The following is a 17007-nucleotide window of genomic DNA, read 5'->3' as shown; positions in this document are numbered from 1 at the left end:
AAGTTGGGCATGAAAGAGTTAATGAACCAATTCTGCTTCCATCATTTCGAATCAAATTTCTAACTGTGTTATATTTCAGAATTACTTCCCCTTCATATTCAGCTACCGATCTCTGTTTATCGCTTTGACGCGAAAGAGAGAAGTTTGGGACGTTTAACTTGAATTTTTTTCTGGACGAGGCAGAGGGAAATAATATATACCATGTTACCTCACAGCTCTAAAAACAAACAGTTAGTTTTGAATATTAGTGCTAGATTTACCCGCTTCAAGCTGTCTATTTATTATGTAATCTTCAACAGCATCACACCTGTCCGGATGTCTCTTCATATGCATACATCGGTGCCTACCATTCTAATCGCTTAGGTTTAAAGTAGATTACAATAGGGTTACTGCTCCCTAATTCATCTTAGCTCCTTTATTCATCTCACCCATTTGAACACGTTAGTTAGAGCAGTATCTGCTATCTCTATTCAACGCATTAGCTTAAATGGTAGGATGAATAAGGGTACGTTGTACTCGACTTTTCGCTTCGCTCAAGCGGGAGCATTTTACATTTTACAGGCAAATTTTTTAACTGTACTTCTTCTTAGGTACGTAGCAAAGATGATGATACCTATTTAAGCGCAATCCAGTCACTATAAGTCGAGTTATCAATTAAATAATGTGACATACTGACTAATGAGATGAATAAGGGCACGTCTACCCTATATCCGTAAGTTAGCCTAGACATGCTAAATGCGGCCAACAGACCTATCAATCAATAAATATGGTTACGGGACTTTTTTAGGGTGTTCATATTAACGTAAGTCTCATAATATATGTGAATGTGTCGGGTATATGCCAAAACTACGGGACGCTTCGCATAGAGTAGAACGGGGTAAAATGAGCAACCTACACGCAGAAAAATGTATATTAAATTCCAAAATAATTCGCTTAGATATCAAAAATATATATTTTTGAATCAGGGCCTAATTGCATTTTTTTAGATTCAAAAATATATGTTATTAGATTCCAAAAAAAATGTTGTTTCTACTAAAAAGCTCGCGTAGGACTTTGTGTCGATTCAATAATAATTTTGTTTGAATCTATCATATCTTTTTGAAACAAAGCATGTTATTTGTTAGTTGAAATATGCTTTTCTTTTTAAAACAATGAAAAAATTCATTTAAATCAAAAAACCTTTTTTTGTTTTCAAAAAAGGTGTAAATAATATTAATATCTTGATTGTTGTTTTTCAAAAGATTTTCATAACATATATCATGAATTTTAGAAACAAAGTGATTTCAGATTTTTTTAAATTTTGCGTTTGATTGCGAGCAAAATTAGAAGCCCGCGCGGAATCTTTGCACCTTGTAATAGTTAAAGCGTAGGTTCTACATTTTCTGTTTTAAAACTATATTCTTAAATTTGCGTAATTACAACTTCTAAATGACAACTTTTCCAACCTTTCCGCTTAAAAAAGCTGTTAGCTCCACTACTTCATCACGTTCGATAAATTTCACAATTTCGACAGTTTATCAATTTTCTGGAATAATAACAATAATATTAGGTTCATAGGTATTATTCCATAAATAAATAATTTTCTCACAAATCATATTATTTTTACATTTTTATATCGCCCAAATCGTCTAAACTCTCGATCTCCGATTCGCCCATTTCTTTATTTGTATGATTCAACAAAATGGCGGAGATCGAACCAAACACAGTCAAATCATTTTGAAGCAACATTTCAAAATCTAAAAGCAGTATTTTTGTTTAAAATAATACTATTGTTGAACCAACCAATTTTTTTGAAGAAGAATACTTCCAACGTTTCAATATGGGGGTCCCTTTTCAAAAATTTCTGCTGAGATATTTTCCCAGTTTTCAAATGCGAATAACTTCCGTTGTACTGATCGAAATCGCTATATTTTTGCACTATCTGATCGGAAATATGTGCACGTATATTGTGTTTGATTCCGTAAAATGTACGTCATAATAGACGATAACGAAAATAATGTATTTTGTAGAGGTGGTAATTATCTGCGCTGATGGGTCCGTACAATTCAACCAAGCAGCGAGCGTTGCTAGGACTGCCTCTTTGATATCCAATGAACTTCGCCAGCTATAAAAACGGCACATAAAAGAAAATTTGTCAGTTTGCTTTCTGACCTCGTGGTAGCTGTTACGTTTTGTGTCAGTTCAAACTCTTCAGTTGGGATATATTCAATGACTGCCGCCAGGCATCATTCCATCCAATGATGTACAGGCGTGCCAGGTTCATGCATATAATGATCAGCACATATCGCAGAAAAAGCATAACGCTCTTTTTTCGGAGTTCAATAAACGGATTGCAAGTGTGCGCGTGAAAAGGGGTGGTTGGGTGTGAGAGATCCCGCTCTCTTGATCTTTAAATTATGCATGGCGGGCTCAGATAAATTCATCATTTGGTTAATTTTCTTTTAGCAAGCGGTAGTGCGATTGACGATGACGATTTGATTAGCATTGGTTGTTGTGTTGTGTGAAGGAGATGATATTGGATACTGATATAATATGTTCCTGTCGTTAATTTGATACTCGGAGCAAACTGGGATAACTTTTTACATATCATCTATGTATATGCTGCTAGAAACACAGTTTAATTGTATAACTGCTGCATGTATGACGGGATTTGTACATTCACATTAAGACCGGTTTATTTTATGTTCAGCTAAATGATTTTTCTTGTTTCGCAGTTCAACTAGTGAAATGCTCCATTAAAAGTAATTGCCTGGCACTACAGTCGTTGTCCAAGTCCAAAAACTATTTATTATCCGATTTGGCCCTTAATTTACTTTATTCGTACATGCCATACTTTAAAGTGGCCTATTTCCAAAAATGTTCAGCGACGAATGCATTTTGAACCCACTATACATATGTGTAATGAAATATTCAATAGTCAGGGTCGGTGGGTAATGTGGGTAGTAAAGATAGTACTATCCACTTGACAATAATCGAGTTGGTAATCGCCCACTTGAAACTTTGGAACAAACCTAACTTGAAATTTTCGAGGTATGACCAAGATTCCATTTGCATAAACGCGTCGCAAGGGATTTTATATAGTTTTATAGCATGCTACAAGTGCAATCTAAGTTTTATGAGTGGCTATAAAACTACCATAAAACCTCAATTGTTACTAGGGTTAGCTATAGACCATCAATTGGGAATTTTAATTAATGATATCATTTAGCCAACGTTTTAATCTGAAATCACAATCGCTTTGCAAAATATTCAGGAACATGAAAAATATTTAATTTTTCAAAATCATTATAAATTGCTCTTCGAAAAATGAGCAGGGCCAAACGCACCTGTGCGGAAGTAAATTATACCACAACAACGGGGCACAATACATCATTACAAATATCGAAGTAGCTGATTTTAATGCAGAAGATAGCAAAAATTGCAGCATTCGATTTAACAGCCTAAGTATATTCTATTTCACTTCGATTATGTCTCTGACATTACCTACCCATCTTTCTTTGCTCAACTGAATGCTTCAATTCAAAGTTTCAATATATTTGATACCAATATTCCTTGTTTTTGCAGGGATTTTAAAATCAAAATGCAGTTTATTTTGTCACTAATGCTAATATTTTTGTATCAACAATGTTTGGTAATTGAAAAAAATAAATTTTATTTCTGTTTCAACAAAATCTTTGAATTAGAATCAAAGGCGCAAAATATTTGATTCGAATATGCCTTATTTCTCTGCGTGTAAGCGTATTATAATTTGTATACATTGAAGTATATACCACAAATTTCAAAACCGACCGTAACCGCGACTTCTTTTCTTTTATACCTGAATACAACATTTCTACTGCACCACAGATAACAGACGTTTAGTCTAGAACAAAATTTCTTCAAAAACCTGTGTAAACTTTCAAATTAATAAACGTTAGAAATCCGTGTTTCACTATTGCCATCTGCGCAACTGTTTGCTACACGTGTTTGACAGCTGCACTCTAACTGCATTGTATCGATCACTGCGCCATCTGCAAACGCTTGCCAAACGTGTTTCAGACGTCTAATTTATTCGGAATTTCAGTAGCGGGTATTTACACACGATTCAAATCGAGCCTAAACGTCTGTTATCTGTGACTGCACTAAATAATCTAGACCAGTGATTCTCAACCTGGGGTCCACGGACCCCTAGTTGTTGCTGGGGGTCCGCGTTGCGTTGCGTTGCGTTGCGTTGTGACGATGATTTTGGCGGATTGCACACTGACTTCATCATGTTTGACTGCTGATTATCTAATAAGAGTTGCTTAGGAAGTGGTAAGTAGGAATTCATACCAATCCGACCCATATTAAAACCTCAACAGCATGATAGCCATCATTGCCGGCCGCCCCCATCTCCATCGTTCACGGGGAAGGATAAAGGATAAGGTAGACGGGAAGTGTTGATGCTCCACCTACTTAACGGAAGGACGACGATTCATCAGACTCTTCCATAGGTGTCGCGGAGTTGGTGGTTTGGAAGGGTATCAGGTCTAGGATTCGCTCCAAGCAAACGATGCGACCTGTAAAGCATGTTTTATTAGGTAGTTGTTTAGTTAGTCTTCGAGTGCACGATCACTCGAAAAAGAGATGATCTTGTTTAGTTTTTGGTTATTTTTAAACTCTGGGCAGCCGGCTACCGAGAGTATACTATGTTCCCTAAACAAAAGCAATTTGAACTCCACACGGCCGACCGTGGGAGTATTGCCTAGAAAAGCTAATCTTATCCGCGTAATGGGCCGGATCACTATTTATTGCAACAGTATTTGGACAGAATTCGCTACTTCTTCTCTACGATATATTTATTGGCTTGAAAACTACCGAGTGATAACACATTATACAGGCAAAAATAGCGAGAGATGTTATAAATCAAGGAAAGTATTTCTTATTTTCCATATCGGATTGTTTGTGGAATACAAGTATACGAGCGATAATACCGAACACTGAAGGGAAATATAAAGGATTGTTAACCTGATGCACGGGCTTGTTAGCAATAACGGAGCTTTAAATTAGGTTCATAAAAACAGACGCGGCGAATTTTCAATACGTATTGACCCGTCTTCATAGATACTAGTCAGATTAGTCGTATTGGGGCTAATTTCCGATCAACTATTCATTTTTACGGCAATGTTTTCTCGACTAGATCTGTTCGCACCCTCTCATTCTGTTCGCACCCTCTCATTCTGCGGTCTAAGGACCAAATATCATCAATAGACTTAGACTCGCGTGGAGGCATGAGATAGGAAACTTGTAAGAATTTTGCTATCCCACCGTTTGACTACCAGAATGGATGGGAGAACAGTAATACTAGCAAATACCGACTACCATAAGAGCGGTGCAAATTTGAACGAGTGACGTAGAGTACTGCACTGAAAAAAGGACCAGGAGTGCGATTTTACGAAGTTTTAGCTTCCGATGGCCCTACATTTTCTGACAAAGTGAAGTTCTTGAATGTTGAGATTTTTATTACTGTTTAGAAAAGCAAAAGTATCATAAAGCTAGTGTCAGGCCTTCATGAGACCTCAAGGAGTCACTTTTGGAGGTATTCGTAAATGTAGATTTGTCAGTAGACGGTTCCAAATATAATAGAAAAATACCTAATTTAACACAACTACAGATCACTTGCAACATAAAAAGCTTTTTGTGAAATTCGACAGCTCCATCTTAGGCCAATTCAATAAATTTCCTACATGAAAGTTTCCATTTTTTAAAAACGGTTTTTAAACCAAAGCTTTGGAAGTTAAACCTTGGCGTGGAAGTGCCGGTATATTAATATATTCTGTTACTTAGTGTAGAATTAGATTTCGTCATTTACGGCTAATATACAACCGCCAGAAGAAACTTAAAACGTTGGTACACAATCAAGAAAGGCGAATCAGAAAAGGTGAGTATATGTCAGTGATTCACTAAATACAGACTGGAAAGAGGGTAATATGGAAAACCTTAAGGTCCGTCCAGATTAAGTCTTCGGTACGGAGCAAAACGTCGGCCTAGGAACTCCTAGCATGTTGTTAGTCGCCTCTTACGACATGGGAGCAGTTCCCAGAGGTTCTATTCTTGGTTGAAATAGTGCAAAAAGATTTCAGCCCGCCGGACACCACACGGCTTCCTAGTTGTTGCTGGGGGTCCGCGAATAAAAATATATTTTCCGATTTCAAAGTTTGTTTCCTAACAAACTGAAAATAACATTTTGATAGCATACGAAATCGATGTTTATCCGTGGGGGTCCGCAGCAACCCAGGGTGATTTCTAAGGGGTCCGTGGTACGAGAAGGGTTGAGAACCGCTGATCTAGACGCATTAAAAGGAACAGGACCTGATTAAATAGGGAAACCGAGCAGATTTGAAACAGAATGCATAGTAAGAGTTGAGCGTTGCACCCAAGTCTACCGTATGGTCATTGATAGAACATAACTCATCATCATGTTTTAGGCAAAGGATTCTTCGCATTTCCTTTCGATCATGTCCATATGAGCCTGCCTAGTCCTAGTTTTCCGTTCTAAGTTAATAGCTGATTCACTCTAGAATACCTATCCGTCTTTCAATTTCATTGCTTTCGTTTCTCTTAGTCTTGGATTTGCCGAAAATAGCCAACAAAATCGATACAGTAGAACCTTGCGGCAATTAAACCATAGTAACTTACTATATTTTTGTTCAGTAATAAATGCACTATCGATACATAAGGCGATCTAAAGGGATACTTAGAAAAACTTCGAATAAAGTAGCTTAACTTTTTGCCCTGGTCCAGATGCCGCCTGCTGAAGAGCTATTTCTTCAGCAGAGAGCTGCTGTATGAGACGAACAAAGGGTGTAAGTCAATGCGAGTCATAGCTGGCGTTCCTCAGGGCTCCATTCTCGGTCAAAATATTTGGACCGGGATGTACGATGACCCTGTGGCTAACCAGGAAAGTTAAAACCTGTTAAGTGGATTTCGGGACGACGCGTCACTATCAGTGTTGGGTAAAACACTTCAAGAAGTGGAGGTGGAGGTCTCTGACAGACAATAGACGCTATCGGGAGTTGGATGAACGGGGTCAAGCTGCAGATACTACCTGGTCAGCAACTACAAAGCGGTTCAGCAGATGCAGATCAAAGTAGGAAGGCAAGTGAGTCCATCAAAACGCGCACTGAAGCAATTGGGAGTGATAAGCGACGACCGGCTGCGCTACAACAACCACGTCGGTTAAGCCTGCGGAAAGTCGGTGAAGAAAACGAACGCAATAGCGTGGATCATGTCAAACGTCGGCGGTCCGAGAAGTCTGCTAGCTAGTGTTTCACCATCGATGCTGCTATATGGGCTTCCTGCCTTGAGTGCGGCTCTAAAAATCAAGCGAAATCGCAAAAATCTGACCACGACGTTCTGGCTACTGGCCGTACGAGTCGCGGGTGCGTACAGAACAATATCGTCAGAGGCAGTATGCGTTATCGCAGGGATGATCCCCATCTGTATCATCCTGACGGAAGATACCGAGTGCTATAATCAGAGAAGCATCAAAAATGTGAGGAAGATGGTGAGAATCAATTTGATAGCGAGGTGGCAGCAAGAATAAGACAATACGGAGAAGGAAAAAACCTGTCGACATGGGTCAAAAGAAAGCACGAAAAGGTTAATTTATACTTGGAACAGCTACTTTCGGGCCACGACTCCTTCAAGAAGTATCTTCGTCGGTTCAGGCACACAACGTCACCCTTGTGCCCAGAGTGTGAGAACGTCGAAGAGATATCGAAGCACCTGGTCCTAGAATTCCGATGTTCGAAGCGACAAGCAGAGAGATGCTTGAAATAGGTCGGCCATACATAAACCCGGATAATGTCGTCCACAAAATAATAAGCAACGTAAACACATGAAACGCGGTCAACAGAGTGGTGACGCAGATCATGACCACCTTATAGCGGAAATGACGTGATGAACAGCAGGCAACGGCTTGGGGAGAGCAATCGCCGCCGAGAAACTTACCACCGAAGGAGACTAGATTCACTATAGGGGACTAGTCGAGTAGAACGCGATAGAGCACCGGATGTGAATCGTCGGAGCGCCAGCAAGCCAAATACCACTGTCACCACACGGAATCGCCGGACCGACCACTGCGCCCTACTAGTTGACCCAGGGGAAATATAGCGAAAACAGAAGAAGAGTTAGTATCATGAGAACTTTTTTCACCAAAAAACTTTCCGTTGGCGTAAGCTAGATCCAATGCCGGGGACAAGACTGAGTAGATCGCGATGAGATACCACCAGATACGGATTGTCGGAGCTCCAGCAAACCGCACGTCTTACTCCACTGCCGGACCGACCTTGACACCGGTTTCGGCAGAGTTTTTCTCGCCGGAAACTTCTCCAGCAGAGTAGGCAAGTTCCATCATCGGGGACTAGACCCATTAGATCGCGAACAAGTCGGGGGCTAAATGGGTCTACGAAGAAGTGGTGCTAAATGACACGAGAAGGTAGCCAACTGGCTAAAAGGAGTTGCTGTGCTGAATGGCACTGAACAGGAAGCCAAAGGCTAAAAAACATTTGGTGCTGAATGGCACAAGGGAGCCAAGGAGCTTAGTAAACTGGACAGTTTGACGTCCAGATTGCCCTCGTAGGGGAATAGCAGTAATTCTCGACCCACAGTTAGAGTTCGTATTACCATACAGAAATGACACAGTTTGTGTGGATGGTTGGAAATTGGTGGCGTGTCGAGGAGTGGTATTCTAACCCTATTGAAGGAACTAACTACAAAGTAGACTAGCGTGGTCGCTTCGCTATGCAGATAAAATAACCCATGAACGTGACTCAGTTTCGGGGTCAAACAAAGACGGCATAAAGTAGTCTTCGTTCAGGCTGCCATAGCTGCTGATACCATGTTGCTTGTACTATGTTGGTCTTGTTCGCTTTGTGGTCCTCTGGACAACAATGGGGAATCCTCTCAATTTGACGTTTGCTTGTTGATATTTTGGCCGTTTGTTTAGAAGTACAGAGAAAAGTCGTTGTTGGTTGAACGGTTGCAATAGCAGTATGTGGTTCGGTTAAATCATCCTTATGCTTCGAAAACAATTCGAACGAATAGCAAGCCCATTTGATTTCGCTGTTTTAAACGACCATGCGAACCAGTTTCGTACGAATCTCGCATTCATCGTAAACAAGAATAAGGGTATACATCTCGATCGAAAATTATCCTTTCAAACAACAGCATTGTTTCATGTTATAAAGGACTTTAGGTTGTAGTTATATTTCTTTAAGGGGACGGACATAGCGTAGTTGTTGACGGACATAGCGTAAATCGATTGCCTTGTACGCAGCTCACCTGGGTTTGATTCCCAACCCCGCACATAGGGTTAGAGACTTTTCCAAGCGAATTTTCTAACCCAAAAGAGGCGAATGTCCATAAGATTAAAATCTCTATAATCAAAATTTTAAAACATATTTCTTTACACGTGGAAGTCGTACGCCACCGCGAATTTGTTGAAAAACAATCTATAGGGAGCTTTCTAACCAACGTGACGAATGAAGAACATTCAGGGCCGATTTCTTCACCATCGCTTAACTTTTAAACCAGGTTCACCAGTACGTTCAAACCTGGCTTAAGCACTAAGCGAGAGTGAAGAAATCAGCCCTTAGGGTCACGTAAATAATAATAATAGCTTTCTAAACAAAAACAAATTCTTGCGCTTTGAAATACTTTTGTAACAGATAACATCGATTTATTCCATATTAATTATAATCATTGTTACAAACCCATTGCCATCACGAACTTTCTAGTAATAGTTGCAGTTGTTCTTTCCTTACATTACGAATATGATCAGCAATCATTTTTTTAGGATTTCTTTTGAATTTTTTCGATTTCAGAACTTGATTCATTTTCTTGCAACGGTTTAGGAAGTCTATTCTGTTCTTCTTCAACTGCGCTGCCTTGAGTTGCCGTTTCGTTTTGGGAACCATATTTTTGTCGTACTTCGGAACTCCGGTCTTGATAGAATTCGCAGCTTTCAGCTTGAATAGCGAGTCTAGCGATGGTAAAGCATCTAACAAGGGCCGCATGTCACCTGTAACGACAGTTTTCTCGCGTTTCTTCTTTTCTTTGTTTTCCTTGAAAGCCGTCTGAGTAAGTTCAATCTTTTTCAGCACTTCTTCTTTGCGGAATCTTTTCTTATCTTTTTTGTTTAACCGACTAATGGCAAGCTTTCGTAGCTTCTTAGATTTTACTGGAATTTCTTCAACAGTATCCGCATTTGCCTGAGATGAGTCCAATTCAGCAGGAGTTACCTTGGCTGGTACTTTCGTTTTGTTTGGTGGAATTTTGAAGTTTTTAGGCTCTGGTCCATTCAGTTGTACCGGCTTAGTACGATATATCGGAAATGGCCCAGGATCAGACTTAGGGTCTGGTTGCTTTCCAATTTTAAGATTGAACTTCAGTGGCAATTTTTTGTTTAGTTTTCCCATTGCAGTAAGCTAAATTGTGGAAAATATCGCATTATTTATTATATTTAATTATAGTTATAATTATCATTTACCTATGTAAATACTATCGATTCAACTTAACAAGCACGAGACACTTAATCCTCGCCTTCAATAATAAATTTTAAATATCAAAACAACTTCAAGTCATAAGTACACTGTAAATATTGCTCTCTCGCAATCGTTCAATATCAGGCGGGATAATTTGGTAATCCACAGAGAACAGATGTCTATCTCGAGTATTGTAAGGAGGTAATATAACCAGGTTTCGGTTTTGAAGATGCGATTTTTTTTATTAATTATTTTGAGAAAAATAACTAGTTATTAGGCACAGACTAGCAGACGAGTGTTATGTCTGCTAGCCTGTACTTAATTTGAGTGAAGCTCCGAAAACACCTATATGAGATCAGTCGAATCTGTATTCACAGCCGCAGGACGAATACGATAACCGATAAGTGCTTTTCAAACAAACGCTTTCAGTATGCCCTTTCCAGTCTTTACCGCTTCGCTCTCATTGCAGCTCGAATAGAACGACATGTCCGAAAGCACCGTTTGCATTGAAACGACGAATAGTAAAAATGACAGCTCTTACATATGAGCGTGCCTTGCGGTACTCTGTAGTGGTGTGGGTGTGTGAAATGGGCAAATGATTATTTCTATGTGAACCCGTTCGATAGCGTTACTGAACAAAGGTTTGATCACAGAGAGCAGACGTCCATCTTCAGCATTCAACACGTGTAAAATCTCTAACGGTTTCGAAGGTAGTTGGGATATCCCAACCAGGTGCGCTACTGTCGTCATGTTTTTTGTGGCTGAGTTCGACAGAATTGACAGCGGTTATTCCTCTACCCAGTCAAACTATTCCGGACCCGGTTCGGACTTCCAGCATGAATTCCAGCTCAAATGCATCAACCGATAGAGTCGGAATCGATTATTTTCTTTGAGCAAGATTCTATACTGAATCCATTCAGGATTTCGAATCGGTTCCGGAATGGATTTGACGGATACTTGGGATAGGTTGGTGTGGCGGCGCTAGTTTTTATCGTATATTAATTCAAATGTTTACACATGTTTTTTAAATATTTTTGTTCGATCATGGATGTCTGTTCTCTGTGGTTGGATTTTATCAAATTAAACAGGGTCTGCATCTAAGCATCTGTTTGGTACACATGTTTCACAGTTGTACTTTAACTGCATTGTATCGATCACTGCGCCACCTACAAAGGTTCGCCGGACCTGTTCCAGACGTCCGATTCCGTCGAGATTTCAGTTGCGGGTGTTGACAACCATTTTGAATCAAGCCTTAATGTCTGTTATCTGTGAAAATAGTAATTGTAGTCATAATTCTCAGTTTTTTTCGAAATGTCATATCTACCCGGATAGAATTTTACAATAGCATTTACCTTACAAACAAACAAAAAAACAATCAATATTATAGTTATTACTGTTCCAACATTGTTCAACAACAGAACATTGCAGAGTTCTCGCAGTAGATTTACTATAAAATTTCATGTAACAATAAATTTTACTGTTCAGCAAAAAACTGATGCAGTAAATTCCCATTAAACTTTACTGTTTTCGAGAAAAATATGTTTGCAGGAAAATCGATTTTTTAATGTTAAGATACATAACCACTCCTTTTTAACTGTAAAAGTCAATTTTGCATTGAAATTTACTGTAAATACGTTAAAGTTTATTGTTTTTGTATTGTAGCATAATACTAAAACTTACTGTAAATTATTGTGAAATTACTGTCCTGTCACAGTGAAAATCATAGTTTTGTTACTATACATTTCTATTCGGGTAACCATTAGAGACTCTAATTGTTTGCAGCTCCTCTGTTTATAACTTTGTCGCTTATTCCTTTACTCTTTTCATATAGATTTAACAAAAGTTTTACATAAGAGATTATATTCTGGTTGCAGTTGAAAATCGAAATATTGAACTTACGCTTTTTGCTTTTTTCCCTATTTACAGAGTGGGCAACTAATGCGCATCTTGTGTACATATTAGACTATCAGCACCGGTGCGTAAGCAAATGCGTGTGTATTTTGATTACGCTAAACGATAATATTTTATTTAGACACCCGTTTTCGCACTGGTCGTTGGTAAATAGGTTGCTAAAATAATAATCTGTTTTTACACCGGTAGTTGTTATTATAGTTACGTAACATTTTTTTGCAATCATGCAATAAAATAATCGTTTTTTAATGATATGGACTTTATTCAGTGAAAAAAATATTGCTAGAAAGAAAATACATTTATTTATTGAATTCAATAAAACCCTTTCAGTAACAAACATCGTTCTCTTTTCTAAAAATATTTTATTGCAATGATTGTAAAATTATTCAAACTGGAAATGTTTATTGAGATTAAAAGTTAATTATTGTTTCAATGAAAAAAATGCTCATACCATTAATTTTGCCGTTTGAAGCAATAACCATTGTATTATTGAATTGAATAAGACATTTTTTTGTTCAAATATGCTAAAATTCTCTATGTAATATAAATTCTAAGAAATGTTATGGGTTCGGAACGGACAACGAATTCTAATAACTAATGTTTACCCAGAAGTTATTGTCTGAAGCACATACTACGGAGTCTACTGAACCAGGAGTGTAATGAATCAGGAGTGTAATGAAAAGGATCTCATGCTAGATATTACAAACAAACTTGCGGAGAAGGAACCTTTACGACCATTCAACGATTGTTTTTGTTATACGGAAGCCATCTGACGTACGAAATTTCAATAATTGTTTTCATTTCTGTAAACTTTAAAAAAATGTTATTGAATTCAATCAAATAATTTATTGTCTCACAACCGATAGTTTTATTTATTGAGCTCAATCCATAATTTTATTTAAAATAAAAATCTTTCACGAGTCGAATCAAAATTCACGCAGAACACTTCTGCATAACATTTCTCGCGAGATCCTATTTTTTACATTTTCCTTTGTTTTGCCTCCTTTCTGCGAATAGCAACGTTGGCGTCGGTTGGAAGAAGTTACCAAATATAGACACTCGCTGTAAACCGAAACGATAAGTTTCCATTTCCCAACCTGTTTACCAACCGCCGGTGCGGTGTTGTGTTATGATGACGGTTAGTAAATTGCTTATACCCACGCCCGGTGCTGATAGTCTTAGAGAATCAAGTTGCGCATCCGAAAGGCGCAAGTCAGAGATGCCAGATACTTTTTTCAAATATCTGCAATAATAATTTTAAAGTCTGGGAAGAACTAAAAATGTCAGAAAAACTAATGAAACCAAAAGCCTTTATATACAAAAATCTGTAAATATCTGCAACCAAGCAAAAGAATCTGCAAGTATCTGCAACCAAACTAAAAAATCTGCAAATATCTGCGTCATCGAAAAAATCTGCAGCTAAAATTAAAAGCCTGCGAATTTGCAGACATGTCTGCAAATCTGGCATCTCTGGCGCAAGTTCACTATTTCAATTTCCAACTGTAACCAGAATAACTACTAGAGGGAGCAAAGCGCTACTGTCTCCATGTATTCACGGACTGAAACATGGGGTCTCGCTCTAATTGTATCCCATTACATTGACATGTGTCAATGTGTGTACCCGGGCAATATGTGTCAAACTAATGGGCCTAGCATATGTACGAGCGAGATGATAAATTATCAGTGTCAGCAGCGACATGCGACCTCTAGTAGTTATAATCTCTTTTGATTTAACATTATCAGTGCGGTAAAATATCAATTTCAAACGAAAATATTCGTTTCAAGTGAAACTGCGAGTCTTTCACTGTAAGCATACCACCACTATATCAATTGAGTTCTGCTGCCGTCTTCGTTTGAGTCACTCAGAGTTCACTGTCAATTGAATAACAGGTTCTGGTCATTTGACGTTTTTGCCTGTTTAGTTTCTACCACCAGAAAACCAGAGGAGGATCAAACGAAGGAGGTTGAATATGAATTGCAACTCATTTGAAAGCATCGATGAGTGAAGTGCCACGAACTGAGCTTCAGATCAACAGCAACTGATGCGTTAAATGAATATGAATGCTACCGTAGACGACTGATTGACTGCGTTCATTCAGTTTCGATTGAATGAAATGAAATTTTACTGCACTGAACATTATATCCGTAAAACTTAATACTCATTAAACTGAAGTTCGTATATATTGTCAGTACGCCCTTTTGAAAACTTAGGCTAGTCATGTATTCACAATCACCTTTTTTCACACCCTGCTTTATCCCGCCTGTCAATGTGATTATGTTGATATTTTTAATTTGTTAGGACCTGCGACTTTTTAGTCATTATAATTTTTAAAAACTATTTCAAAAAATCGATTGATAAAATAATTAAAAAAGTGATTGTCAGTTATCAAGGAAATATTTTAATTATGTCAGAAGAAGCGTTAGCAAAAGTAGAATTTAAACCAAAATCTCGCAGAAATATACGCCAGAGGCAAAAATCTGATTCGGATGATGATTATGGCGAGGTTGATGAAGTTATTCTGTATGCTGCCCATAATCCAAAGATTATTTTAGGCTTTGATTCATCTTTAACTATATTTCAGGTCCAAGCTAGAAGAGACGAAAGAAAAGCAAAAACTACGCAGTAAGCCGAACGGAGTAAACGTTCTAACACTGGCGGCTGGAAAGAAAATTACAATCGAAGAGGAAGTAACGAATGTATGATCCATTTTTCAGTTTGCCTGTATTTTTTGTTGATCTGTTCGTTTTTATCTTCTCAGAAAGATCCTTTCAATGTGAAGTCCGGCGGAATGGTGAACATGCAAGCGTTGAAAACTGGCAAAATCAAAACTGTAGAAGATCCATACGACACAGGAATAGGTACCCAATTCTCAGCGGAAACCAACAAACGGGACGAAGATGAAGAAATGATGAAGTATATAATATATTGACAGTTAAAGAAAATAATGACTTAAATATCCCGTCTTTTAGGTACATAGAGGATCAACTGAGCAAAAAGAAGGGAATCGCAAAAGAATCCACGGGAGAAATAGAAATCGATTCTGTTTCAAAATATCTAAGTCCTGAGGAAGCAGCACTTCTTTCGCTACCCGCTCATCTAAGTCAAACTTCGTCTCAGCGGTCGGAGGAGATGTTATCAAACCAAATGCTGAGTGGCATTCCGGAGGTTGATCTTGGAATCGAAGCAAAAATTAAAAACATTGAAGCAACAGAAGATGCTAAACTTAAATTTCTTCAAGAGCAGCAACGTAAAAAAGATCTTCCGTCGCATTTTGTACCGTCTAACATGGCAGTTAACTTTATGCAGCATAATCGATTCAAGATCGACCAACCAGTGCAGCAAAAGAGAAGGTATCCAGAAGAACGCGGGAAATACTCGGGTGAAGAGAAGGCTCCTAAAAAGGCCACTGACGATTATCATTTCGATAAATTTAAGAAACAATATAGAAGGCATTAACTAGATAATGTTTCTCAAATCGTTTCATCGTTTGCTGACATTCTCTTCCTTGATCAAGTTTTGTTTTACCGCTTGTTTTTTTTTGTTTTACATATGTGCTGGTAAAATATTGTACATTTTTTCAATTTTAATTACAAAATCTCGATGCCACCGACGTTAAAGATACGTAATCCAACTGTTTTCCACTTTTTTACGCAAATAAAACAATTTTATAAATTATCACGGCCACAGCTTCAATTGAATAGCCTCGATCAGACCCTAAAATTCTCATACCTATTCAATGAACGACGAAATTCAGAGAATTCATCTTCGTCCTTTCCCTGCCTCTTTCGTCGCTAAATGCATGAAAAAATAAAACAATAAAAGCGATGTCCCCTCCTCTCTCGATTCTACGAAAACGAGTAGCAGCAGCAGCGACTTTCGTTTTCTCATGACAATTCGAAGTTGCAATTTCGTTTTGATGCATGCTGTTATTTTGCGATTCTCATTCATTAAATGAAATTAATGCAATGTGCATCTAATAATGCAACTAGAACATAGTTAAAATGAGAAATATGCACACCGATCAGGCTTCCGTCTTGCAATACCATCACTAGCTCGCAAATCTACAGAATCGAGCATCGACAAATAAATATCATTGCTAGTGTATTTTCGTTTCTCCAGCAATAAGGTCAATATCGAAGTTACCAATATCATTCTAAATCTCAAAGCGAAAACGAGCGTGCAGAGAGAATAATGAAAACGCTCTGCTACATGCTTGCTTTGTCCTAGCCCGTTGTCTCATTTTCGATTTCGCAAAGTGCTAGTGGTATGGAAAGAAGCTTCGTTCTTTCGTCAGTTTCGCCTGATTTTGGCAAATAAAAAAAACTTTTTCCGACTCTGGCCTCGATGTTATATTTAGAAATATGAACTGTTGTTTTATGAAATAAAACAACACAGATATAGAAATACAAAAATAAAATACCTAGTAAATACAAACATTCAACAATATAAAAACACAAATTTACAAAACATAAACGCATACCGCGGAAGAAGTATTTTTCTGGGACATCAGTAAACGAAAAGCTTTCCTCTTTGGTCAAATAATAACTGGCGTGCTTGGTCAGTTTCGATTGGTCCGCTATTTCTCTCCAA

At 38.1% G+C, this 17007-nt stretch overlaps 2 protein-coding genes across 2 annotated transcripts; one reads left to right on the top strand and one right to left on the bottom strand.

The window, feature by feature from the left end:
- Positions 1-9675: 9675 nt before the first annotated feature.
- LOC131689952 (ribosome biogenesis protein SLX9 homolog) lies at positions 9676-10625 on the bottom strand. Its single transcript, XM_058975354.1, has 2 exons — positions 10511-10625; positions 9676-10448 (listed from the first exon to the last, which is right to left on the bottom strand). The coding sequence occupies exon 2, from the start codon at positions 10437-10439 to the stop codon at positions 9744-9746; it is 696 nt and encodes a 231-aa protein (XP_058831337.1). The 5' UTR covers positions 10440-10448; positions 10511-10625; the 3' UTR covers positions 9676-9743.
- Positions 10626-14688: 4063 nt separating this feature from the next.
- Positions 14689-15892, top strand: LOC131692565 (splicing factor C9orf78). Its single transcript, XM_058979685.1, has 4 exons — positions 14689-14937; positions 14999-15113; positions 15176-15330; positions 15387-15892. The coding sequence occupies exons 1-4, from the start codon at positions 14822-14824 to the stop codon at positions 15871-15873; spliced, it is 873 nt and encodes a 290-aa protein (XP_058835668.1). The 5' UTR covers positions 14689-14821; the 3' UTR covers positions 15874-15892.
- Positions 15893-17007: the final 1115 nt, after the last annotated feature.

Source organism: Topomyia yanbarensis, chromosome 3 (genome assembly GCF_030247195.1).
Source record: "Topomyia yanbarensis strain Yona2022 chromosome 3, ASM3024719v1, whole genome shotgun sequence".
Taxonomy (NCBI): domain Eukaryota; kingdom Metazoa; phylum Arthropoda; class Insecta; order Diptera; family Culicidae; genus Topomyia; species Topomyia yanbarensis.
The sequence above is the reverse complement of the archived record's forward strand: the minus strand, read 5'-3'. Positions and strand labels throughout refer to the sequence as shown.